The sequence below is a fragment of the Corvus hawaiiensis genome, chromosome W (assembly GCF_020740725.1).
Source record: "Corvus hawaiiensis isolate bCorHaw1 chromosome W, bCorHaw1.pri.cur, whole genome shotgun sequence".
In the NCBI taxonomy this organism is placed as follows: domain Eukaryota; kingdom Metazoa; phylum Chordata; class Aves; order Passeriformes; family Corvidae; genus Corvus; species Corvus hawaiiensis.
Genome location: NC_063254.1, coordinates 839,015 through 866,167, shown reverse-complemented (window position 1 = coordinate 866,167; position 27,153 = coordinate 839,015). Strand labels below are relative to the sequence as shown.

The 27,153-nt window shown below is 44.3% G+C and overlaps 1 protein-coding gene across 3 annotated transcripts in view; it reads right to left on the bottom strand.

Moving 5' to 3' along the window:
• LOC125319313 (nipped-B-like protein) overlaps positions 1 to 27,153 on the bottom strand; it is a 176,828-nt gene that overhangs the window by 79,790 nt on the left and 69,885 nt on the right. For 2 of the 3 annotated variants that reach the window (XM_048290423.1, XM_048290424.1), the window contains one exon: positions 1,911 to 2,543. The exons of the other annotated variant lie outside the window; for it this stretch is intronic. In XM_048290423.1, the coding sequence (XP_048146380.1) occupies positions 1,911 to 2,543 (633 nt within the window). The remainder of the gene's footprint in view (positions 1 to 1,910; positions 2,544 to 27,153) is intronic. 3 annotated transcript variants of the gene reach the window in all.

Here is a 27,153-nt window from a genome sequence, read left to right as displayed (position 1 = left end):
CTTGCACCTGATCCACAGCAATAGCAGGAACTCAAGAAGAACTGAGACTTGCCAGAGGATACAGGTAGAAGGGAAGCATAAGGTTAGAATCCTTAATTGGTAAGAGGGATATTGAACACTGGTGAAAGGGAGAGATCCCATTCTATAAAAATCATTTCTTTCCCCAAAAGAAACAAATCAGTCTGCCCATGACTATGTAATTATGGTTAACAAACTTCACAACTCATGTTCAATATCTCCTGAAAGCCAGAACAAAACAGAAAGAGTGTTTCAGTCTCAAAGTGTTTGAAGATTGCTGTGCACCATCAAAAATACAGTGCATTTTTTGAGATGCTTCTTAGCTAAAATGTGCTGGAGAATCTACTCAAAGTATGGGGATATAAAAGTAGCTTTTTAAGTAGTAGAAGACAAACAACAAGCTCTCCATAAATAAACTTAAAATTAGTAGAAATGTAAGCAAAGCAACCAATTTCACCATTTCATTAAATCAAAATTAAAGGCAGTAGAGATTTCTTTTAAGGTGAGCACCCATTTTCTTTTTGTATAATCACAATGTTTTCTAACAAGATTTAGTTATCAAATGGGAAATACCTAAAAAGTTAATCCTTTTAAGTAACTGCAACAAGAACATTTACACACACAAACACAACAAACACACTCTCACTCTCTATCTTCAGGAATCTTTAAAAACAGAAAAAAAATTATCTTTGAATAGGGAGAAAACTTGTTCACTCTCTGCTGGTTAAACATCCAAACTGTATGTAAATTCAGTTGCCTTCATGTGAATACGTCCAACATAGACCATTTTTACCTATGAACTTCTAAAATCAGAATTTATGCTGTTTTCCACTGCAAATTTTTATTGGGAGTATCTAACAAATTAGCATTATACTATAAAAGAATTTTTTTTTAGAAGTAGTTAAACAGAGTGCAGAGGAAGCTTCTGAAAAATACTTATGCTAACCTATCACTATCTACATTAAAAACCACATCTTCAAGATTTACATGAGGGTTTGCATCCACTTTTGATATTTCTGAAGGCTAAGACCTTCAAACCAGTTAACAAGAAAAAAAGAAGAAAAGAAAGAAAGAAAGAAAGAAAGAAAGAAAGAAAGAAAGAGAGAAGTAGGAAAAAAGAGAAAAATTTAGAAAAAAAATAAAAGGAAAAAAAATCAAAGAGGATAGATTGATAGATTCAATGTAATCAGTTAAGACAACCAGTACAGCTACTGAAGAGCAAACATTTCAGAGGCTTATCTGGTTCTGTGCTAGAGACCATATAGATATATGGTAGATCTCTAAAACTTGTAAAGCCTACATAATAATGAATATCCAGTTGAACAAACATTGGAGACAATATAGTAGTATATATTACCCAATCATTACAGTGCCTTTAAAAGAATAGATATGATTTTAGTCTAACACCTCCTTCTCATAAGATTCAAATTGGGATATGAATAGAAATGGCATAAAAGAGCTTTCCTGTATTTTCTTAAATTAGTTAATTTTCTTAAATAGTTAATTAATAGTTCAACTACCAAAACTTATTACAAATTTTTACTTATGGTACTGATAAGATTTTAGAAACTATAAATAACATCAATTGTATTTTGCTCGGTCTCATGGTTCAAAATAAGGGTAGCTTAAAAAGAATTTTGAAACACAAGAGCTTCCCTTTCCATCCATTAAGATCCCAAATAAAGAATGCTAGATATTTTAAAAATGTATATATGAGAGATTACAATTCCTTGTTTTAAGGGGAATGGTGATGAATATCATAGAATTACCTACACTGAGTAAACAGAATTTTACTATGTGACAATGACAGGAAAGTTTATATATGGGGTCTATATGCATATATATATACTTTTATAATATATATAGTGTATACACACACACAATCCTTTTACCTTTATCTTGCACTTCTTTTGAAAATCGCTCCCTTTCAATAGCTGATTCACGTTCTATCCGCTCAATTTCAGCCAATGCATCCAATTCTACTTCATCATATGACGTTATAGCTCCTTGTTGCGAAACCTGTTGCTGTGTCTGTACCACAGGAGTTTGAGGTTGTTTTGCAGCAACTGAAGTGTTCTGTTGTAAAACAGGCACTTGTTGTGCCTGAAGGAAAGCTGTCTGTTCATGCTGCAGCAAACACTGAGCAGTGTTTAATGGGCGGTTAACATCCTGTGGAGTAACAGGTGTTTTAGAAGTCTGTCCTGGGTACTGCACATTAAAAGGAATATCACCCTCTGACACACTGCTGTTTTCCAAACCAGAAAGCATATCATCCTGCTGGTCCATATCCGAAGATCTTACACGAGACAGTCTTAATGTAAGTTTAGTGGAGTCCTTGGAAGGAGAGCTAATGATATCATACATTGCAGCTTTTTCAGTCTGGTCTTTTTCATCCTTGCCTAACTTCATTTTCTTTTGTTTCTTTTGCTTTCTTTCTGGAGAATCTAACAATATGTCTGGGGGAACATCTCTAGGTGATGAATAAGGTGGAGGTTGAGACTGTTGGATTAAAGGTTGTCTTGATCCTAGAATAATAATTCAGAAAAACTGAACAGTTATGTTGTTCCATGTTTATATAAAAACACACTAAATATAACCTACATAATTTTAATATGTATTTGTACATATATCTGTGTTCACAAAAAGTCTAAGTGAGATTGGCAGGAAGCACATCATTCCTAGATCAAGATATAATTCAGATAGTTGCAGTGCATTTCCTAGGAATTTTAGCAGTCCTCTGCAGGTAGATAAGGGATCATTTCAGAGAAGATGAAACAAAAAACACACCGCCAAAAAAGACTACATAAAAATTGTACCTGCATGTTTAGAATATCAACTATTAGAAAACAGTCAATGAAAGCACGCTGACTACAGAAAAAAGAAATATCAAAAAGATTCTTAATATGGTCCAGTGATGAAGACTTAATGATCAGTGCATAGGCATTAGCCATTTCAGCCACACATTTTTAAGTAACCATATATATATATATATATATATATATAAAATCAAAACATACACAGCCTCCTTAACTTTCATTCTGACAGTTCATTTTCAACTTTTGGTTTTTTGGGGTTCTTTTAAAATTTCAGGTAAACTCATTCCAACCTCTCCCACTCATTGCTATTTAAAAGCCACTAATTTTCTTAGAATATTTTTTTATCATTCCCTGACTTATCGCCACTCTTTTTTTTCCTTTTTTTTTTTAACATATGAATTTCTATTTCTACATGCACCCATTTCAGGCTTTCAGTACATCTAGGGACATTTTTAAAAGACAACATTTTTTATTAAAAACAGTCTTCAATAATCACATGACATTTTTTTGTTCCTCGAATTAAACTAGCTCCCCATAACTGTTAGCCCAGAAAAAGCTTTGAAAAACAGAGAAGCTTTTCAACATGTCTCAGTTATAACTGAGCTATAATTTTTGGCTTATAAAGGAGCACTGGTATGGGAAAAGAAAAAAAGAGCCTATTGCCTGGACCAGTAGGCGCAGCCTCCTCTTGTTAAACAAAGCAAATATTTATCCAGTCCCATTCATCCACTGAGGAATACTGATCTTCAGAAAGCAGTGACTGAGATTATTATTAGTCATTCTGGTTTAGGTCATCATAGGTCAATACTTCTAACAATACTCAAAAACTAATTGAAATACAAGTCCCCACATGCTTTATTCAAGATATACCACTAAACAAGAAAGTAGCTTTATTCTGAAGCTCAAATTTCTGTCATATATTTTAAGAAATATTAAGAATCATTAAGCAATGTACTGACCTGAAGATGAAAAGGAGAATGGATACTTCTAGCAAAGCTTCAACTCATATAAAAGGTGTGCCTTTACTGATGACTTCTTTGCACAGACTACTATACTTATTTTCTCTCCCTAGTACATTCTGTGAGAAGTCCTATAACTTCTGTATGTAGAGAGCAGTGTATGAAATGGGTTTATCTTATCCTTTTTCTTGACCATCAGCAACAACTCCATATTATGCCAATTAAATCCACAATTTTGGAAGCCCTGTTTTGACTCATCCTGATTCCCAAGACCTTTTCACTACTCAATTTCCCCTCTTCAGATTAGATACCACACTCAGTCACTAGTACTGAAGACTAGGTTACACCCTATGAAGATCTCTCACTTGCCTTCAACCAGAGATTCCTATTCTTGTGATGTCCCCTCCACACACACACACACACACACTTCTAATTACTGTCTCTTTAGACAATAATTTACATCATCTCAGTATACTGTACAGCAGAAACTGTTTGCTACTAATTTTTTTAAAGCAATGACTACCACTCACTGGCAATACAGGCTGCATTTTTGTTTCTATAAATATTAGAGGCAGCTCAAAACTTTTCAAAGAGATCTTACTGACATCTTACTCTTGAATTATCTCCTAAATAAATACTTAAGAAGTTGCAACAATGGAACATTTACTGTTTTTCACAGCTGCACTTCAAATAAAGGAAACATTTGATTCTCCCTTGTCCTAAACATTTAAGTAAATTTGACAAGATTGTTATTAATTGTATTCATTTGGTATTTCTCATGCTGAAAAATAACACTGCATCAACAGATAAGGTGGTTCTTTTTATCTTTGGGTAGACTCGAGGAAGTCAGAAGGCACGGTAAGTGGCGACAGCAGCAGCAGCGACTTCAGCATATTCAAACGGCTCCAGGGAGCGCTGTGAACAGGGTGGGCAAACAGGGCGAGGCGCAGCAGTTTGCACGGCAGGGCGCGCAGGAAGGGCTCAGTCCCCCTACTGGCTCCAGAGCTCAAGTGGTGGTCAAACGCCCTCTCAGGAGGAGCCCGGGTATGGTAACCACTCAGTGGGGACTCATGTCCTCTGCAGTCACCAGAAAAGATGAGGCAACACAGACAAAAACATGCAGCTGTCCAGGTCTCAGGCTGCAGGGAGAGAGAGCCTGGCACTGTCATTGGACAGCAGTAGAGACAACAGCTGGGTGAGGTGTGACAAGGTGGGCGATCTGTTCAGCCTGGTGGTGGAGCTGAGAGATGAGGTAGAAAGGTTAAGAAGTATCAGAGACTCTGAGGAGGAGATCGACTGGTGTGTCTTAGGTTATAATGTAAGATGTAACCAAAAGTATGTATTCTGTCACCATCTGTTAAAACCAGGTGGGGCAATGTTCTTTATCTCTTCCATGACACATCCCTGGTAACTCCCTCCGGGAATATCTTCTGTTTAATGGGCTATCTAGCCTTACTGCATGACTCATAAAATTACATCATCCCATTGTGAGATGCTCCGCCCAGGGGGAGGAACCAAGCATTCCTACCTGGATATAATCTGAGGTTTGGAACCCCACACTCAGCCCTACATACTGGATTCCCAGAGGACAAGAGCTACCACTGGACCTTCAAGTGAAGACCAGACCCTTCTACAGGACCACTGCTTCAACAGGACCATTTCATCTGGACTGCTACCACCACCCTGACTAACAGGGTGTCAGGTTGTATCCTGACTCTGTCAGTGTTCTTGTACTATTGCACTTATTTTAATTTTCCTATTAAATTATAATTCTGACTTGCGATCTCCCACTGGTTTGTTTTCAAACTAGGACATGGTGGAACCATGCTCTGGCCTCCCTGAGACAGGAGCAGCCACCAGAAAATAAACCAGATCAAGAGGGTCCTGTATCCTCTCCTTGCCAGGCTGAAGGCAGTAAATCAAAAGAAAGGGGTTAATGGAAGCAAGTCCTTCCTTGGGGAAACAAGTGAAAGCCCTTCCTGCCCACCTCACCCTCCCAGGTACCTCTGGACAACAGGTATGAGGCTCTGGATGTTGAAGGATGTCACCAGGAAAGTTCCTAGCCTGGTTTGGCCCATAGATTACTACCCATTACTGGCCCTTCACGTGGGTGGCAATGAAGTTGCAACACATAGTCTGAGGGTGATCAAAAGGGACTTTAAGGCCCTGGGATGGTTGGTGAGGGATTGTGGAACACAGGTAATTTTCTCCTATAGCCTTCCAGTTGCAGACAGAGACATTGGAAGAAACAGACAGACCCTGTCTATTAATACATGGCTCCATGGTGTTGCTGTTTTACTGAGAATCAGCGAGAAACTACACAATCCAAATCCAAGGAGAAAAGGAGTTATTTTATTATTTACACACTAGGTTATATATCTTTGTACGTGAGAGAGCATGATATGATTGGTCGCTTGACCAGCCACCCCCTAGAGGGATTGGCTGAGGTTCTCTAACACTCATTCAAAATATCTTTTCCCAGAGTACCAAAACAAGGCTGGAAAACAAACCCAGGTGCAAGTTATAGAATTCGTTTACAAAACCATCTTTCACTGTTTCTCAGCTAAAGCGTGAGAAATAAAAACTTCACAAAATGCTTCAGCAGCTGGAAAATTCCTCTGCTCCTGCCTTTTAGCATCCATACCATGGCTGGTGTCACCACCAAAACTTTGGTTTCTTTGACAGTGGGGTGGGCTACATGGCACCAGGCTTGCTGGCATAAGGTGGGATTCACCTCTCAAAGGGGGAAGAGGATTGTCGGCCAGGAGCTAGCAGGGCTTATTGATTGGGCTTTAAACTAGATGTGATAGGGAAAGGGGACATCATCAGGTTTAACAGTGATAAGGTGTGGGACAACACGCCATCCCACTCACCAGTTTAATGCCAGCAAAAGATGCCTAGAGCCTGGAGAGGGATCTCAGGTCAGCAGGAGAGCAGCTGAAGGACAACACCAAGTAATTCCAGGCACTCCAGACAGTAAGCCAGCTTCATCAGGGGCCCAACTTAAATGCCTCTATGCAAACACACACAGCATGGGGAATAAACAGGAGGAATGAGAGACATGCACATACCTACAGTCTTACTGGCATCATGGAAATGTGGTGGGATGATTCCTATGACTGGAGTGCTGGAATGGAAGGATACAGGCTCTTTAGCCTGTATCAGGAAGGACAGACAGGGAAGACAAGGAGGCAGTGTTGCCCTCTGTGTCAATGACCACCTAGAATGCATGGAGCTCTGCCTGGAGATGGATGAAGAGCTGACTGAGAGCTTATGGGTCAGGATTAAAGGGAGGACAGGGACAGGTGATTTTATAGTGGGGGTCTGCTACAGGCTACCTGACCAGAAAGACTGAGCCAATGAGGCCCTCTACAGACAGATAGGAGCAGCCTCATATTCACAAGCGCTGGTGCTCACAGGAGACTTCAACCACCCCGACATTTGCTGGAGGGACAACACAGCAGGGCACAGGCAATCCAGGAGGTTCCAGGAATGTGTTGATGACAACTTCCTCCTCCAAGTGACAGAGGAGCCAACAAGGAGAGGTCCTATGCTGGACCTTGTTCTCGACAACAAGGAGGGGCTGGTGGGGAATGTGAAGCTCAAGGGTAGGGTTCAAGATCCTTAGGGGCAGCAAAGAAGGCACACAACAAGCTCACTGCCCTGGATTTCAGGAAAGCAGACTTTGGCCTCTTCAGAGAGCTCCTTGGTAGAGGCCCATGGGAAAGAGCCCCAGAGGGAAGAGGGGCCCAAGAAAGCTGGATAATATTCAAGGATTGTCTCCTCCAAGCTCAGGAGTGATGCATGCCTATGAAGAGGAAATCAGGCAAAAATGCCGGGAGACACCTGCATGTATGAACAAGGGGCTCCTGGACAAACACATAAAGGAAGCCTACAGAGGGTGGAAGCAGGGAAAGGAAGCCTGGAAAGAATACAAGAGAGGTTGTCCAAGCAGGCAGGGATCAGACTGGGAAAGCTAAAGCACTGTCAGAAGTAAATCTGGCCAAGGATATCAAGAGTAATAAAAAGAGCTTCTATAGGTACATTGGTGATAAAAGAAAGACCAGGGAAAAAGTGGGTACTCTCAGGAAGGAAACTAAGGAAGGAAACTAGAGACCTGCTCACCCAGAATATGTAAAAGGCTGAGGTACTCAATGACATTTTGCCTCAGTTCTCACCAGCAAGTGCTCCAGCCACACTGACCAAGTTGCAGAAGGTGAAGGCAGGGACTGGGAGAATGAAGAACCCCCCACTGTAGGAGAAGATCAGGTTCAAGACCGCCTAAGGAATCTGAAGATGCACAAGTCCGTGGGACCTGCTGAGATCCATCCAAGGGTCCTGAGGGAACTGGCAGAGAAAGTGGCTAAGTCACTATCAATCCTATTTGAAGTGTCATCTCAGTCCAGTGAAGCTCCCACTGCTGGGAAAAGGGGGAACATAACCCCCCATTTTAAAAATGGAAATAAGGAAGACCCAGGGAACTACAGGCTGGTCAGTCTCACCTCAGTGTTTGGCAAGATCATGGAGCAGATCCTCCTGGAAACTATGCTAAGGCACATGGGAAACAAAGAGGTGACTGGCGATAGCCAACATGGCTTCACTAAGGGCAAATCATGCCTGACAAATTTGGTGACCTTCTATGACAGGGCTACAGCAGTGGTGGATGAGGAAAGGGTGACTGATGTCATCTACCTGGAATTCTGCAAAGCATTTGACACTGTCCCACACAACATCCTTTTCTCTAAACTGCAGAGACATAGATTTGACAGATGGACCACTCAGTGCATAAAGAACTGGCTGGATGGTCACACTCAAAGAGTTATGGTCAATGTCTCATTGTCCAAGTGGAGACTGGTGACAAGTGACCTTCCTCAGGGGTCGGTATTGGGACTGGCACTGTTTAACATCTTTTCTGGTGACATGGACAGTGGGATCAAGAGCACCTTCAGCAAGTTCATTGATGGCATGGAGCTGTGTGGTGCAGTTGACACACTGGAGGGAAGGGATGCCATCCAGAGGGACCTGGACAGGCTTGAGAGATGGGCTTGTGGGAACTTCATGAAGGTCAACAAGGCTAAGTGCAAGGTCCTGCACCTGGGTCTGGGCAATCCCAAACACAAGTACAGGCTGGGTAGAGAATGGGTTGAGAGCAGCTCTGGGGAGAGAGACTTGGGGGTGTTGGTTGACAAGAAGTTCAACATGAGCTGGTAATGTGCACTCGCAGCCCAGAAAGCCAACCCTGTCCTGGGCTGCATCCAAAGAGGAATGGCCAGCAGGTCAAGGGAGGTGATTCTGTCCCTCTACTCTGCTCTGGTGCGACCCCACCTGCAGTGCTGCCCCCAGCTCTGGGGTCCCCAGCACAGGAAGGACATGGACCTGCTGAAGTGAGTCCAGAAGAGGCCACCGAGATGATTAGAGAGATGGAGCACCTCTGCTATGAGGAAAGGCTATGAGAATTAGGACTCTTCAGCCTGGAAAAGAGAAAGCTCCAGGGAGACCTTAGAGCAGCCTTCCAATACCTGAAGGGAGCCTGCAACAAAGCCAGAGAGGGACTCTTTATCTGGGAGTGTAGCAATAGGACAAGGAGCAAGGGCTTAAAGCTGAAAGAGGGTAGATCTAGATTAGATGTTAGGAAGGAATTCTTCCTTGTGAGGGTGGTGAGGCCCTGGCACAAGTTGCCCAGAGAAGCTGTGGCTGCCCCATCCCTGCAAGTGTTCAAGGCCAGGTTGGATGGGGCTTGGAACAACTTGGTCTAGTGGAAGGTATCCCTGTCCATGGCAGGGGGTTAGAACTAGATGGTCTTTAAGGTCCCTTCCAACCTAAACCATTCTATGATTCTATGAAATAATTTTTTGGAGTCAGAGGCTGGAAAAGACTACATTATCCATATTGCACTCACTGATGGTTGGTGTGTTGGTTAAACTGAGGTGATGACAGATCCTAAGAAACATACACACACTACTGCTAAATATTTTAAGACACTTCAAGCTACAATGTGTACATGTATTTTTTTTTTTAATTTAGTACAATCTTATTTACCACCTTCACATAAACTGTTTTCATGAAAATGAGATCAGACAAATTCACCCTGGAACTCTGTCTAAATCAGTCTCAGAACTGATAACAATAATATTCAGAATTTGTGACTCCACAGCAGATTCAAAAAGTGAAATACAGTTCCTTCAAAAGGATGGTAAAGAGCTGCCCACAGTATTACATATTGTCTGTATGATTTAAGTACATACTAGAAAAACAATTTCTCTATAAGGATTGAGATAATAAAGAGGCAGTATTCCAAAGTGAATTTGTTAAAAATAAGTACCACCAAATCAAAACAATTTTATTCCATAAAGCAATGACTTGTGGATTAAGAACTGAGTGTCATGTCTCAACTTTTTAATGACTTTCTATATAGCTTCTCATAACAATTTCACTAACAAGCTGTAGAAGTATGGTCTAGACAAAAATACTGCAAGACTGCAGTATACCCTATTGTAGAACTGTTCAGAATATCAGTTGTTTCTTGGTAAAAATGGATGTAAAGAACAGAGGTGAACAAAAGCAGCTTTCCAGAGCACTACCTTAAGAATAGTACCATAAAGTATTTGTCATTAACAACTTTTCATGTAACATAGAGTATTTCATTAATCTGAAGATCATAATGAGCTTTTGGTGTTGAGTGTTTGAGGCCCACGACTGCTTTTAAAAATAGAATCAAAATTTACGCTTTTCTTGACTAAGTGGAATAATCTTTTTAAACAAAAGAAATTCAGTAAGAAGCAGCACAAACTTTTTATTTATCTGAGAAAGAGCAATTGTAACAACATGAGAAGAGAGGTAAGTTCTACAGAAAGACAGCAATATGTTTATAACAGCTTGCAACACTAATCTAAATTATCACCAAAGGAGCAGCTATATTCATATGACAGTAGTATACAACATCACCTACAGTACTTTTCTGACTACTCATCCTTCTAAAGTCTTTAAATAGAGTTGAATCTATGACTTAGGGTGGTACAACATCAAGACAAATGCAGACCAATTAGAATTCAGATAAAAAAAACATCAAAGACAAAAGCTCAGAAATTATTACTTATACAAAGATGATAGAAAGAAATGGTGCTGTTCAGTCTGTAGAAGATTAGATAGGTGCAAGACAATAACATTATTTGATATGTAAATTATTGCTAAAAATAAAAAAATAAAAACTATGTGAATTGTTTGTCCTTGCCTGTTGGAAAGAAGTCAATAAGTGTCATGCCTAACTGCAACAAAAATGATTCAGGCTAAGCATTAGAGGAAAACCTTTGTAGCACTAAGAATTTGAACAGGTTGCAGGGCAAGACTAAGGAAACTCCATTACTGACATTTTAACAAAAAAAAAATGAGATGGAAGTTATTCAGAGTGATACTGGTACATCTCATCCAACATGAGGTTAAGAAGATGGGAAGCCCGCAAGCCCTTTACTGCTGTATTTTCTAAAATCACAGAATCTCTCTGGAAATCTTCCCAACTTTTGTACTAGATATAAAGAAATTATTACTTATTTTGATTAACAGACTATATTGACATTCATTTTCGAAGAGCATAACTTGAAATTCAAACTTAAAGGGATAGCATATGAGACAAAGAACAACATACATTTGTGAGGTTTTTCAGGACAGATTATATTTACTTTCCACACACTCTTTCAATATTTTTCAGGGAAGAGTTCCGCCACTTTCTCCAGAGTTTCAAATGCCTCATGAAAAACCTCAGCTTTGGCTGTTCCAGCTTAAAACTGCTGCATTCAGAAGCATCCTTGCATAAAAAAGTTAAGACTTGAAGAAAGAAACAAGAATGAATGCTTATTTTGGCCCTGTCAGAAAATATCTTTGAATCAATTTCTTCCACCTTTGTTCTGAATGACAGAGTGAGATGATAATTTTTCTTAACAAGTACCTTTGAGAGCACTGAAGTCTGTACTACAGATTTGAGAAGATTGCTAATTCTTCTTGCCAACCACTATACCTGCAAGGACCAAGTGTAGAGAAATCTCCATGGAGAGGTCTTATAAATATCTAAGAAAATAAAAGCAATCTTTCCAAATTATTCAGAAAATAATCAAGTACCCATTAACAATTTCTGGAAGAAATATAACATTTCTGGAAAAGAGTACAAAATCATATAGTTTCATAAGTTTTGTTACTATTTCTTACAGATGTTTTCCTAGAAGAACTATATGGAAACAGGATAGTAAATATATGAATTCTCGTTGGAAAGCAATTGACTAAAAACATTGTGGAAGACTTTTCTCTATACAGATCTTTAGAAGTTGTCTTAGGTTAAAAAAAAAAAATCCGATATTCCAGAGTATTGGGAAAGTAGAGCAAATGAATAAAGGATTTTGATAAGTAATTGATCTTGGGTAATGGAGACCACAGAATATTTTATGAGCTCAACAGAAGTAAAATACTTCATGTTAACTTCTCGTAGAGGAATTTATAGAACTAAATGTTTTTATGAAAGGAGATGATAGCAAGAAAACAGAGCAACTATTGTGTTTGCATAGCTAAAAATATAAAAATTACATAACAAAGAAAGGATAAAGTCCAGCCGAGAACTTTTGGATAAAATTTCAGCTGCTCTAGTACCTTTACTGGAGCAGAAGTGAGGGGAAAATTTCTGTAGCAGGGAAATTTTACTCCATTGAGTAAGTAAATAACCAACCAAAAGAAAAAATATACTTTCTGTCATCTCTCAAATAATTGCCTGAGTTGCAAACAAAACATCTTCCTCATTCAGATTCTGTTAATCAGACAGGTCTCATTCATAGAATGTCCTGAGTTGGAAGAGACCCACAAGGATCATTGAGTCCAACTCCTGGCCCTGCACAGGACACCCCAACAATCCCACCGTGCCTGAGAGCATTGTCCAAACACTCCTTGAGCTCTCGTAGCCTTGGGGCCGTGACCACTACCCAGGGGAGCCTGGTCCAGTGCCCAACCACCCTCCACATGAAGAACCTTTTCCTAATATCCAGCCTAACCCTGCTGACACAGCCCCAGCCATTCCCTCAAGTCCTGTCACTTGTCTCCAAAGAGAAGAGATCAGAGCTGCCCCTCCTCTTCCCCTCAGGAGGAAGCTGTAGACTGCAATGAGGTCTCCCCTCAGTCTCCTCTTCTCCAGGCTGAACAAACCAAGTGACCTCAGCTACTCTTCATCAGTCTTGCCCCCAGGGCCTTTCACAGAATCACAGCATCATTAGGGTTAGGAGGGACCTCTGGAGATCATCTAGTCCAACCCCCTGCCAAGGCAGGATCACCTGGAGCAGGTGACACAGGAACGCATCCAGGTGGGTTTGGAATATCTCCAGAGAGGGAGACACCACAACCTCCCTGGGCAGCTGTTCCAGTGCTCTGCCACTCTCAATGGAAAGTTCTTCTGCATGTTGAGTCGGAACTTCTTGTGTTTTAGTTTATGGCCATTGCTCCTCATCCTGTTGCTGGGCACCAGTGACAGAGTCTGGCACCATCCTCGTGATGCCCACCCTTTGAGATATTTATATGCATTAATGAGATCCCCTCTCAGTCTCCTGAAGTCTCTCCTCATCAGAGATGTTCCAGATCCCTCATCATCTTTGTAACTCTCCATTGGACCCTCTCCAGGAGCTCCTTGTCTTTCTTGTACTGAGGGGCCCAGAACTGGACACAAGCACTCCAGATGTGGCCTCACTAGGGCCAAGTAGAAGGGGAGGATCACCTCCCAGACCTGCTGGCCACACTCTTCCCAATGCACCCCATGATCCCATCGGCCCTCCAGGCCCCAGGTTGCACTGCCGGCTTACATTCAACTTGTCATCCAGCAAGACTCCCAGGTCCTTCTCTGCAGAGCTGCTCTCTGGTAGATCAGCCCCCAACCTGTGCTAGTACTTGGGGCTATTCCTCCCCAGGTGCAGGACCCTACACTTGCCCTTGTTGAACCTCATTAGGTTTCTCTCTGCCCAACTCTCCAGCCTATCAAGGTCCCGCTGAATGGCAGCACAGCCTACAGGTGTATCAGCCACTCCCCCCAGTTTTGTATCATCAGCAAACTTGCTCAGGGTATGTTCTATCCCATTGCTCAGGTCGCTGATAAACAAGTTGGATAAGACTGGACCCAGTATTGATTCCTGAGGAATGCCACTGACTACAGGCCTCCAACTGGATTCTGCTCTGCTGATCACGACCCTCTGAGCTCTGCCAGTCAGCCAGTTCTTGATCCACCTCACTGTCTACATTGGGTCTGACTGAGATAGAGTTCATTTTCCCTTAGCAGCCCTCACAGTGCTGTGCTTTGCATTGGAAGCTGGAAAGGTGTTGAGAACACACCAGTGTTTTGGCTGCTGCTGAGCAGCGCTGGCACAGCATCAGCGCTGTCTCTCAACATTCCCCCCCATCAAGGGGCTAGGAGTGGGCAAGATCCTGGGAGGGGGCATAACCAGGCCAGCTGACCCAAATTACCCAAAGGGATATTCCATACCATATGACGTCAGCTCAGATATAAAGGCTAAGGGAAGGAAGAGGAACGGGGGGGCATTCTTTATTCTACAATGTTTGCCTTCCGGAGCAACCACTATGCGTGGTGAAGCCCTGCTTCCCGGGAAATGTCTGAACATTGCTCACTGATGGGAAGTAGAGATTAACTTTTCCCTTTTGCTTATGCACGCGAAAACTTTTGCTTTTCCTTTTTTTGCTTTAGTAAACTGCCCTATCTTAACCTACGAGTTGTTTTCCATCTTATTTCCTTGCCCCTGTCCCGCTGGGGAGTGATAGAATAGCTTGGTGGGCACCTGGTGCCCAGCCAAGTTCAAACCACTACACTATCCATTCATCCAACCCACATTTCCTGAGCTTACCTACAGGGATGTTATGGGAGATGGTGTCAAAAGCCTTGATGAAGTAGAGGTAGACAACATCCACTGCTCTCCCCTCATCGACCCATCCTGCCATGCCATCACAGAAGGCTATCAGATTGGTCAAGCATGATTTCCCCTTGGTGAATCCATGCTGATTACTCATGATGACCTCTTCTTCTACAGGCTTGTTGATGACCTTCAGAATTACCTGCTCCATCACCTTTCCAGGGATGGGGGTGAGGCTGACTGGCTGGTAGTTTCCTGCGTCCTCTGTCTTGCCTTTTTTAAAGATGGGAATAACATTGGCCTTCCTCCAATCATCGGGCACCTCTCCTATTCTCCACAATTTTTTCAAAGATGATGGAGAACTGCAGAGTAACAACAGTAACAACACCTGACAGCTCCCTCATAACCCATAGGTGCATCATGGGCTCATGGATTTATGGGTGTTAAGTCTGTTTAGCCAATCTCTAATGCAACCCTCTACGACCAGGGGAAGTTTCCTTTCTCTGGCCTTCCTCTCTTACCTCTGAGGTCTGCGACTCCTGAGAGCCATCCTCAGCAGTGAAGACTGAGGCAAAGAAGGCATTCAGTAATTCTGCCTTCTCTGTGTCTTCCATTACCAAGACACCCATTGGATTCAGCAGAGGCCCCACATTTTCCCTAATCTTCCTTTTGTTGCTGATATACTTGTAGAAGCCCTTTTTATCCTTGATGTCCTTTGCCAGACTCAATTCCAAGTGGGCCTTGGCTTTCCTTGTCGCATCCCTGCATACCCTGACAACATTCCTATAGTCCTCCCACACGGCCTGTTCCTTTTTCCACATCCCATAAATTTCTTTCTTGTGTTTGAGATTTGCTAGAAGTTCCCTGCTCATCCATGCAGATCTCCTGCCCCCTTTCCCTGATTCCTTGCTCATGGGGATACATTGGTCTTCAGCTTGGAGGAAGAAGTGCTTAAATATTGACCACTTCTCTTGGACTCCTTTCTCTTCTAAAGCCCCATCCCATGGGATTCCTCTAAGCAGGTCCCTGAAGAGGCCGAAGCTGGCTCTCCTAAAGTTTAAGGTTCTAGTTCTGCTAACTGTTTTGCTTCCCCCATGCAGGATCCTGAGTTCCACCATCTCATGGTCGCTACAGCCAAGGCTGCCCCCAACCTTCATGTCTTCAACCAGTCCCTCCTGGTTTGTTAGTACAAGGTCCAGCAACACACCTTTCCTTGTTGGCTCCTCCACCACTTGCATCAAAAAGTTATCATCTATGATCTGCAGGAACTTCCTGGACTGTGTGTGCTGGGCCGTGTTAACTCTCCAACAAATATCAGGGTGGTTGAAGTTCCCCAGGAGAATCAGGGCCTGTGACCGCAAGGCTATTTCCAGTTGCCCATAGAAAGCCTCATCAACTTCCTCCTCCTGATCAGGTGGCCTGTAGTAAACACCTGCAACAATGTCACCCATATCAGCCTGTCCCTTAATTCTCACCCATAAACTCTCACCTCATTTGTCTGTCCCTGGGTAGAACTCAATACATTCCAGTTGCTCTCTCACATAAAGATCAACTCCACCACCTCGCTTCTCTGACCTGTCCTTTCTAAAAAGTACATACCCATCCACAACATTCCAGTCATATGAGCTGTCCCACCATGCCTCTGTCATTGCAATGAGATCATGGCCCTGCAACCGCACATAGATTTCCAGTTCTTCCAGTTTATTCCCCATGCTGCATGTGTTTGTATACAGACACTTCAGAGAGGTAATCAGGCATGCAGGTTCCCTAGAAGGAGTATAAGAGGATTCACCATAGCCATAACCACCCTCTATGTGGTTTTTCCTTTGATCCTTATCTTGAGGGGCAGTCAAGGAACATCATTCACTGCAATGACTGGTATGACCTACTCCCCAGGAGGAAGCAATGGCATGAGCACTGCCACGTTGGACCCCACCCCCGAGTCCTTTGGTTTAAAGCCCATCTCACCAAATTGGCCAACCTGCTGCCAAAATTTCTCTTGCTCTTTTTAGACAGGTGGATCCCACCCCTCCCTAACAGGCTGATGCCTTAGGTTTAAACTTTTATATTTTTCAAATCCTGTACTGCTTAGTGGGTAACTCTGAAGATTCATGTGGCCTGTTAACTACTGTTTTCTCATGCTGGTTAGACATAACAAAGCCTCTCTAGGTTTGCTCTTCAAGGACACCAGACCCCAAAATGTGTAAACTAAAGCCTAGAGGGGGAGCAAACTTGGGGTAATTACACCATTAACTGAGGTTATAATTGGAGAATTAACCCTGATATGCAAATGGACCAAACTTATAAAAGTGTGAAGAACCCGTGACCCAGGGTCCATCTTGGGTGTAGCCTTTTGACTGCCCAGGGCGTATCTTTGAAGGCCCTTCAAATAAATACCTACTTTTATTCTCTTATTCTTGTCTAGTCTCTTTTTAGGTGGCTTGTCGGGGTCCTTCCCCCCGCCATGTAGCCCTGGGAGAGGGGCCCTGAGGGGACAGAGACGGGGTTTCCCTCGCCCCTGGTCAGCCTCGTTCCCATTGGTTGTTCTGTGTTTCCCTGCGTGGGCAAGGACCCTCGGGTCCCAGACTGTGAGAGTTCCTCGGCAAAGCTCTGGTCATGTGGCTGGAGAAATAAACATCTCTGAAACATCTACCAAGAATCCGTCCATATATATTTCTTTCTACGGGCCTCCTGGTTTGACATAGGCGTGTTACAGTAATCCCCGCTGTAACAAATGGTGGAGATTTGAGAGCAGAACGATCCCCGATCCCTAAGCGACTGATTTGTGTGAGTAAACCCTGGAAACTTTGGATTCCTCTTCTTGGTTTTGTTTTGCTATTCCATATCTAAACTATGGAGGAACCGTGGGAAGACTCTTGGCTCTCAGAGCTGCATATGGACATTTATCTTAAACTTGAAAAGATTCTTGAACAACGATTTGTAAATTTTAGCTTAATTCAAGCTCAAAAAGAACTGAAACACTTCCTGGCATGGTTAAGAACTTTTTCTATGTTTCTTGGGATTTAATTCTTACCAAAGACTTTTGGAAGACCGTTTGGACACAGTTAATTTTTGAGTCAAAATACATGCCGATGGAAGAATATTTTTGTGAATATTATTTAATTACCGAGACTGTTGAGCAATGTCAGCCGTGTCCTGGCTCAGGGAAGCCTGGCTCAGGGACTGTGCGACCCAGGCCACGTGGACCGAGCCCTCTGCGAGCAGCAGCGAGGCAGTTCCCGTGTGCGGGCGGAGCCACGCGAGCTGCAGTGTCGGTGGCGGAGCGAGGTGCGGCGGGAACCTGCCTGGCCCCGCGCAGCGCATGGTGGAGCGAGCCCCGTGAACGCCCGACCGAGATGGGCGGCGCATGGGCGGCGGCTGGCGGTGGCGGCGGTGGAGCGGAGAGGTGCCCAGCCGAAACGCGCGCTGGAGCAGGGCGCAGGGGGGTCACTGCTCGGGGGTCTGGCCAAGATGCAGCGCTTGGCATCGGCAGCGAAGCTGCGACCACAGGAGGCGACGCACGGAGAACTGAGCGGCGCAGCCTGGCCTGGCCCACACGGCCCCGGGAAGAGCGCGCAGGCACAAGCAGCTCTGGAAATTCCAACACGGGAGCGGGCGAAAGAGAAAGCAAGAACGCAGCGAGACAGAAAACAGCAGCCACTCGGAAAAAGGAAAATATTGGAGCTAATGTTTTAGGAATAGTAAAGTGGTATAATGTTAAACAAAATTATGGTTTTATAACAAGATGTGACAACCAGCAAGACATATTCGTGCATAGAACTGCTATTAAAAAGAATAACCCTGAAAAATACATCCCAAGCTTGGGAGATGGAGAGGTGGTGGAATTCAAAATTATATTAGGTAGAAAAGGGTTACAAGCATCGCAGGTCACTGGGCCTGATGGTGTTTCTGTAAAAGGCAGTATATATGCTAAAAACCGTAGTCATGTTAGACAATATCTCCATTGTAGGCCCCCCCTACAGTCTCCCTTTCCTAATCCCACCTTTCCCTTTTATCCTATATCCTATTACCCCCAGTGTATTCCCAATCCGTTTTTTTATCCATGGTTTCCCTCACAAAACCATGCTTTTGCCAATTGTTTCCCCAAAAATCCCTTTCCAATGCCGAGTGGGGGATGAAAAGGGGGAGGGAAGAAATTAAACCCGCTCCTACCTCAGTTTCCCCACAAAGCATGCTCAGAGAGTCCTGTCTCCCTTCTGTCAGCCTTAAGATGTTCCAGAGAATCTGTTTGGACATTTAAAGACTCAGGAGGGTGGCTTGTATTGTTTTAAAACTGTTCTTGTTATGTTTATCCAGTTGTTTTCAATGTTAAGTTTTAAATCTCTTTTTGTTAAAAATAAACGGGTGAAATGTCAGGGTCCCTTCCCCCCTGCCATGTAGCCCTGGGAGAGGGGCCCTGAGGGGACAGAGACGGGGTTTCCCTTGCCCTTGGTCAGCCTCGTTCCCATTGGTTGTTCTGTGTTTCCCTGCGCGGGCAAGGACCCTCGGGTCCCGGACTGTGAGAGTTCCTCGGCAGAGCCCCGGCCATGTGGCTGGAGAAATAAACATCTCTGAAACATCTACCAAGAATCCGTCCATATATATTTCTTTCTACAGGCCTCCTGGTTTGACATATGCGTGTTACAGTAAACCCCGCTGTAACAGTGGCCACCTCAAAGCATCAGTTTTTGGCACCCCAGATGGGACAACGAGGCTTCTGGAAATCTTCTGGACTGAGAAAGATCCAGCTCAGCTCCACCCCCCCTGCTGGCACAATCATTAAAGCACAACCCATTGCCATAAAATCCAAAACCTTCTTGATGGCACCAGCCACAGATCCAGACTGATCTGCACTATGCATCTGCTTCTGGCTGTCCCCATTTCTCTGATCAGTAGGATAGATGAGAAGATGACTTGGGCACCGATGTTTTTCACCAACCTTGCCAGGGCTTTATAGTCTTCCTTGATCCTACCTACTTTTTGGCTTGCAGCATCATTTATACGCACATGAAAAAGTAATAGAGGGTAGTAGTCTGTACTTTTGACAAGTTGGGGCACTCTCGGCAACATCACGGATATCAGCCCCCAGTAGGCAGCATACCTCTCCCAACTCTATCAGGCCGGCAGATGGGTGCCTCAGTGTCCCATAAGAGTCACCCACTATGATCATTCAACATTTCTTTTTATGGTAACTACCATGCGCTGCTGGTACAGGTTCCCTTTGTTGGCCTTGCTCGTGGAAATCTAGTCTTTACAGCATCATATCTTTTTGGGACACCTTCCACTAGATCAGGTTACTCAAGGCCCCATCCAACAGCCCCAACTCTCTTAGGCATTCCTCATAGCAGAGGTGCTCAATCCCTCTGATCATCTTGGTGGCCTCCTCTGGACTTGCTCCAACAGGTTGATGTCCTTCCTATGCTGGGGACCCCAGAGCTGGAGGCAGCACTGCAGGTGGGGTCTCACCAGAGCAGAGGGGCAGAATCCCCTCCTCCTCTGCTCCCCACACTGTGGGATCAGCCCAGCACATGGGGGGTTTCTGGGTTCCAGCACACATGGATGAGGCATGTCCAGCCTCTCACCAACCAGCACCCCCAAGTCCTCCCCAGGGCTGCTCTTGATCTGTTCATCCCCCAGCCTGTATTGATCCCAGGGATTGCCTGACCAAGGTGCAGCACCAGCACTTGGTCTTTTTAAACCTCATGAGATTCCCATGGGACACTTCTTGAGCTTGTCCAGGTCCCTCTGGATGGCCCCGTCCTTCAGGTGTGTCACCTGCACCACTCAGCTTCGTGTCATCTGCAAACCTGCTGAGGGTGCCCTCGATCCCTTTGTGTTATTAATGAAGATATTAAATAACACTGGTCCCAATACAGACCCCTGAGGGACACCACTGGTCACTGATGTCCGTTGGGACTCAGAGCTGTTGACTACAACCCTCTGGATGCGACCATCCAACCGATTCTTTCTCCCCTGAAGAGTCCACCCATCAAATCCATCTGTCCCCAATTTAGAGAGAAAGATGTTGTGGGGCTCCATGTCAAAGGCTTTATAGAAGTCCACAGAAAGGACATCTGTAGCCCTTCCCTTGTCCACTGATGGAATAACTCCATCAGAAGAGGTCATTGGGTTGGTCAGGCAGGACTTGCCCTTGGTGAAGCCATGCTGGCTGTCCCAAATCACCTCCCTGTCCTCCATGTGCCTTCACAGAGCTTCCAGGAGGATCTGTTCCATGATCTTCCCAGGCACAGGGGTGAGGCTGACAGGGCGGTGGTTCCCAGGGTCCTCCTGTCTACACTTTTTAAAGATGGGGACAATGTTTCCCTTTTTTCAGTCACCTGAGACTTCACCTGACTGCCATGGCTTTTCAAATATCATGGAGAGTGGCTTGGCAACTACATCAGCCAATTCCCTCAGGACTCTGGGATGCATCTCATCGGGTCCCATAGACTTATGTACGTTCAGGTACCTCAGCTGGTCATGAGCCTGATCTTCAATAGAGTGGGAGGGACTTTGCTCCCCCAGTCCCCATCCTGCTGTCCATCCATTCAACAGGTGTGGGAAGAGAGGTTGGCATTGAAGACTGAGGCAAAAAAGTTGTTGAGTACTGTTAATGCTGGAGTCAAAATATATGCCGATGGAAGAATATTTTCGTGAATATTATTTAGTTACCGAGACTGTTGAGCAATGTCAGCTGTGTCCTGGTGAAGGGAAGCCTGGCGCAGGGACCGTGCGGCCCAGGCCACGTGCACCGAGCGCTCTGCGAGCAGCAGCGAGGCAGTTCCTGCGTGTGGGCGGAGCCACACGAGCCGCAGTGTCGGTGGTGGAGCGAGGCGTGGCGGGAGCGGCGGGACCCGGCGGTGCCCGCACGGCCCCACGCAGCGCGTGGTGGAGCGAGCCCCGTGAACGCCCGACTGAGAGGGGCGGCGCGCGGGCGGCGGCTGGCGGCGGGTGGCAGTGGAGCGGAGCCGTGCCCAGCCGAAACGCGCGCTGGAGCAGAGTGCGGGGGGGGTCGTCGCTCGGGGGCCCGGCCAAGATGTGGGTGCAGCGCCTGGCATCGGCAGCGAAGCTGAGACCAGAGGAGGCGACGCACGGAGAACTGAGCAGCGCGGCCCGGCCCGGCCCGCACAGCCCCGAACGCGACCCCGGGAAGAGCACGCAGGCACGAGCAGCCCCGACAATTCCAACACGGGAGCGACCGAAGGAGAGAGCAAAGACGCAGCGAGACAGAAAACAGCAGCCACTCGGAAAAAGGAAAAGATCATAGTAACTAAGACCTTAGGGATAGTAAAATGGTATAATGTTAAGCAAAATTATGGTTTTATAACAAGGTGTGACAACCAGCAAGACATATTCGTGCATAGAACTGCTATTAAAAAGAATAACCCTGAAAAATGCATCCCAAGCTTGGGAGATGGAGAGGTAGTGGAATTCAAAATTATACGAGGTAGAAAAGGGTTACAAGCATCGCAGGTCACTGGGCCTGATGGTGTTCCTGTAAAAGGCAGTATATATGCAAAAAATCGTAGTCATGTTAGACAGTATCTCCATTGTAAACCCCCCCTACAGTCTCCCTTTCCTAATCCCACCTTTCCCTTTTACCCTATGTCCTATTACCCCCAGTGTATTCCCAATCCGTTTTTTCATCCATGGTTTCCCTCACAAAACCATGCTTTTGCCAATTGTTTCCCCAAAAATCCCTTTCCAATGCCGAGTGGGGGATGAAAAGGGGGAGGGAAGAAGTTAAACCCTCTCCTGCCTCAGTTTCCCCACAAAGCATGCTCAGAGAGTTCTGTCTCCCTTCTGTCAGCCCTAAGATGTTCCACAGAATCTGTTTGGACATTTAAAGACTCAGGAGGGTGGCTTGTTTTGTTTTGAAACTGTTCTTGTTATGTTTATCCAGTTGTTTTCATTCTCCTTTTATTAAAATAAAACGGGTGAGGTGTTGGGGTCCCTCCCCTGCCATGTAGCCCTGGGAGAGGGGCCCTGAGGGGACAGACACGGGGTTTCCCTGCCCCTGCTCAGCCTCGTTCCCATTGGTTGGTTTGTGTTTCCCTGCGCGGGCAGAAGGACCCTTGGTCCCATGACTGGAACAGTTCCTCAGCAGAGCTCCGGCCATGCGGCTGGGGAAATAAACATCTCTGAAACAGCTATCAAGAATTTGTCTGTCCATATATATTTCCTTTCCACGGGACTCCTGGTTTGATATATGCGTGTTGCAGTATCCCCACTGCAACAGAGTACCTCAGCCTTCTCCTTGTCCATTGTTACCAGTTTTCCAGCACTGTTTACCAGGGGGGTAACACCTTCTTTGACCTTCCTTTTCTGGCTGACAGACCAGTAGAAGCCCTTCCTGTTATTCTTTGCGTCCCTTGCCAGGTTTGGTTCCAGCTTTGCTTGACCTTCCCGACCCCATCTCTACACAACTGGACTGCACCTCTATACTCTTCCCAGGATACCTATCCTTGTTTCTGTTGCCTGTGCACTTCCTTCTTACCCTTTAGTTTGACCAGCAGGCCCCTACTCAGCCATGCCCATCTCTTTCCTTCCTCGCCCAATTCCTTGCTCCTGGGGATCAGTGGCTCTTGTGCTCTATGGAAGGCTTCCTTAAACATCTGCCAGCTCTATTCTGCTTCCTTGTCCCTGATGGCAGTTTCCCAGGGGTTCCTATTGACTGACTCCTAGAAGAGCTGGAAGTTTGCTTTCCTAAAGTTCATGGTCCCAACTTTACTCTTCCTCTCCATAATTCTACCAGGCACTCAAGTGAGCCTGTCAGGCCTGTAGCATCCAGGATCATCCTTCTTGCCCTTCTTTACAATTGGGATGTTTGCCAGCTTCCAGTCAGCTGGGACCTCTCCAGATTCCCAAGACCATTCAAAAATCATTGAGAGAGGCTTTGTGGTGACATCAGCAGCTCTTTGAGGAGCCAAAGATGGAGGCAAAGAATGCATTAAACATCTCTGTCTCATCCATATCCCTGTTTGTGAGGTGACCATCCTCATCCTGTAATGGGCCGATGTTATTTCTTCACTGTCTTTTGCTATTAATGTATTTTAAAAACTCTTTTTATTGTCCCCCACAGTTCTGGCAGCTCCAACTCCAGTTGAGCTTTGGCCACACAAATTTTCTCCCTCTAGTGGCAAGCAGCATTTCTGTATTCTTCCCATACCACCTAACCTTGCTTCCACTGGGCACACACCTTCCTTTTTTGCCTTATTTCCAAGAGAAGATCCCTGTTCTGCCACGCCTGGCCTTCTGCCTCGCCTGCTTGACTTCCAACATTGGGCAATTTCCTGCTCCCGTGCCCTTAGGAGGTGATGTTTAAAAAGTGACCAGCACTGATGGACCCCAGCACCTTCAGAAGTTTTTTCCCAGGGGACCTTACTCACTAGTTCCCTGAGCAGCCTGAAGTCTGCTCTCCTCATGTCCAGAGTTGAGGTTTTGCTGACACTTTTCCTCCCGTCAACAGATTTTAAACTTGATCTCTTCATGGTCACTGTGGCCAAGTTGGCTGCCAATCACCACTTTGCTCACAAGATCCTATGTTGACAAGCAGCAGATCAAGGAGGACATATTTCTGAGTCAGCTCCCTTAGGACCTGTTCCGTGAAGTTGTCATCCATGTGTTTTAGCAATCTTCTGGACCTGTTTGTACCAGCTGTGTGATATTCCCAGTTAACAGCTGGCAAGTTCAAGTCCCCCATAAGGACAAGGGTGGTTGATTTAGAGGTGTTCCTCAAAGAATAATTCATCAGTGTCATGGTCCTGGCTAGAAGGTCTATAGAAGATTTTCACAATGACATCCTCATTATTTGTTTGCCCCTTGATTCTTACCCAGAGGATCTCAACTGTGCCATGGCCAACTGTAAGCTCCACACATTCCAGTCCCTCCATTACATACAGTGCCACACCCCCCCGAACCTCACCTGCCCTTCCTATCTCTCCTGAAGAGACTGTAATCATCCATCATGACCACACCAGTCTTGAAGTAATTCAGAGCTGTACAATCACAGTCTCCAAGTCTCCAGAAGTCCTTGCTACTTCCATGTCAGAAGTACAGAAATGCAGTCTGTACCCATACCTTCAGGAATTGCCTCACATTTCTATGTTATATAAGAAAGTATAGATATAATATCCTTCCTGTGTTTTTTCTCTGGACTGGTGTCTAGTGCCATTCTTTTTGTCCTCCCAAACAAACAATTAATTATTTTGCAAACTTTCTTTATCAAAGTTTGCAATTTGTCAACCAAACTTTCAAGGACAAATGATAGTAGCAACAAAAAGCTCAGTGTAGGTACTTGCTGTTTCTCACTGGAAAATTTATCAGCATAACCAATCGCTTTCACTCCAAATTATAGGCCAAAACCTCGCCATCAGGGATTACCTATTCTAAATAGCACTAATTATCCACACCTCTTCAATACATTTCTAAAATGCAAGATTAGAGGAAGTAAACATCTGGAAAGATTCTTGCAGCATCAAGAACTGGTTCTCTCAATCAGGGTTTATTAATTTCTTTAAGAAGTCAAAATGGTAACATCATTAGTAACAGTATTTCAGTTGTGTGCTTTATCAATGAGAAAAGTAAAACTAACAGGTAAATCAAAAAGCTCCTCTTCCACTTTTTCAGCCTCTCAAATGCTGAAATGTTACAATCTGAATTTTACAATCAGATTGTTTTCAGAAATATTCATGAAAGGTATACCTTCAAAACGAGTTCCAAGACAACCAATTGAAACAGCAGCAACTTTAACCAGAAAAATAATTCAAATATTCTTCTGGCTGAGTGGTGTTACCGAACAAGTTATATTTCTTTAAGAAGAAACCTATGCAGCAGTGGAGGAAGATGTTGGAAAATTCTTTTAACTTTAGCACAATAGTGTATGATCCCTGTATCAGTGGTTAATGCTTAGTTTTGTACTATACAGTGCTTAGTACAAATGCCAGAGATTACTGTGGCCTTGTGTTAACTCCCTACATCTGTGACTAATAAGTCTTATGCCAGCTAATGCTTCCTTGTTTAATTATATCAGTGATTAATATGTACTAGCAGATGTCTTAGTTTTGAGAACAGAGAGAGAGTGCTGGAGTAAAGAATGATAAGGGAAGTGCATTGTGACCTGACCACATATTTGAGATACTCTCAAGGAGAAAAGATTCATCAGATGATCCAGGAACATAAAAGGGAATTTTAAAGAATGGGATGTTCCCAAACGACCACCAAAGACCCTAAAAAGACCCCTACTCATATCCAAATAAGTTCATGGAAATAACAAGCATATATGCATGTATTTGGGAAATGTGATGAAAATATAATAGACATAAGACGAATATATATTAGTTTTAGGAATATAATCTGGTCTGTTAGGTTACTGTGCATGCATGCTTTGAGCAGAATTCCCCATGCATCCAGTGCTGCTAATAAAGCAATGTTTGCTTTCTAACAAAAAAATTGGAGCATTTATTTCCTGGTTTTCGGTGACAGTGGTAATCATATATTTGAGTGGAAGTAGCTTAGATTCACAATGTTGTTAAACTGACAAGCTCAAACATCAATTTTGTGTACAGAGTTAAAGAAAAACAACCACATTTAGTCTCTGCCATTTACACATCTCACAACAAGTCCTTTAGTACAAAACCTCCTAAAATACTGATGATGCTGGCATGCTATACAATTACTTCTCACTTGCATTTGAGCCATATTTCTTCTATCACTGTTTACGACAGTATATGCCTGCAGAAGATGAACCACAGAGATCATTTAGCAGTCACAGGATCATAGGATAATTCAGTTAAGAAGGAACCTCAGGATGCCTTTAGTTGATCCTTGTGCTCAAAGAAGGGTGAGCAAGACCATGTGTCCTGGTTCCAGGACAGGGTTAATTTTTGCAGTAGCTGTGAAGGGGCATGGCCAGGACCTGAAGGTTATTCTATACTACCTCACATCATTGCTGGGAGTAAGGAGAAAGGGAGTGTCTTCTGGGGACAAGGGGCTCCTTCCAGTAAGTGGGGGGCAGAGGGAGCCATCCAGTATTGTCTATTGGGGGGGGGGGGGGGGTTTCCATGTGAATAATTTCCTTTCTTGTACCCTTTGTCATTAGTATTGTTGCTGTCACTGTTCCTTTTCTTATCTCATTGCTGTTTCTAGTAAATTGTTCTTATCTCAACCCGTGATCCTTGCCTTTTGTGTCTCCAATTCTCCTCTCCAGCCCACCACAGTAGGAGGGGGAGGGGAAAATGGGGGATCGAGAGAGGGGCACGTGGTTTGGGAGAGTCTTGGTGGGGGCACTGAATTGGGAAGTACCACTCCTAAACCACGACACCATGTTATGCAGGGCTTATCCAGCCAGGTCTTGAAAACATCCAAGAATGAAAAATGCACAGATTCTCTGGGCTTTTCCAATGCTCAAGTGTCCTGATAGTGAAAAAGGTTTTCCTTATACCTAGCCAGAACCTCCCATTTCAATCTAAGTCCATT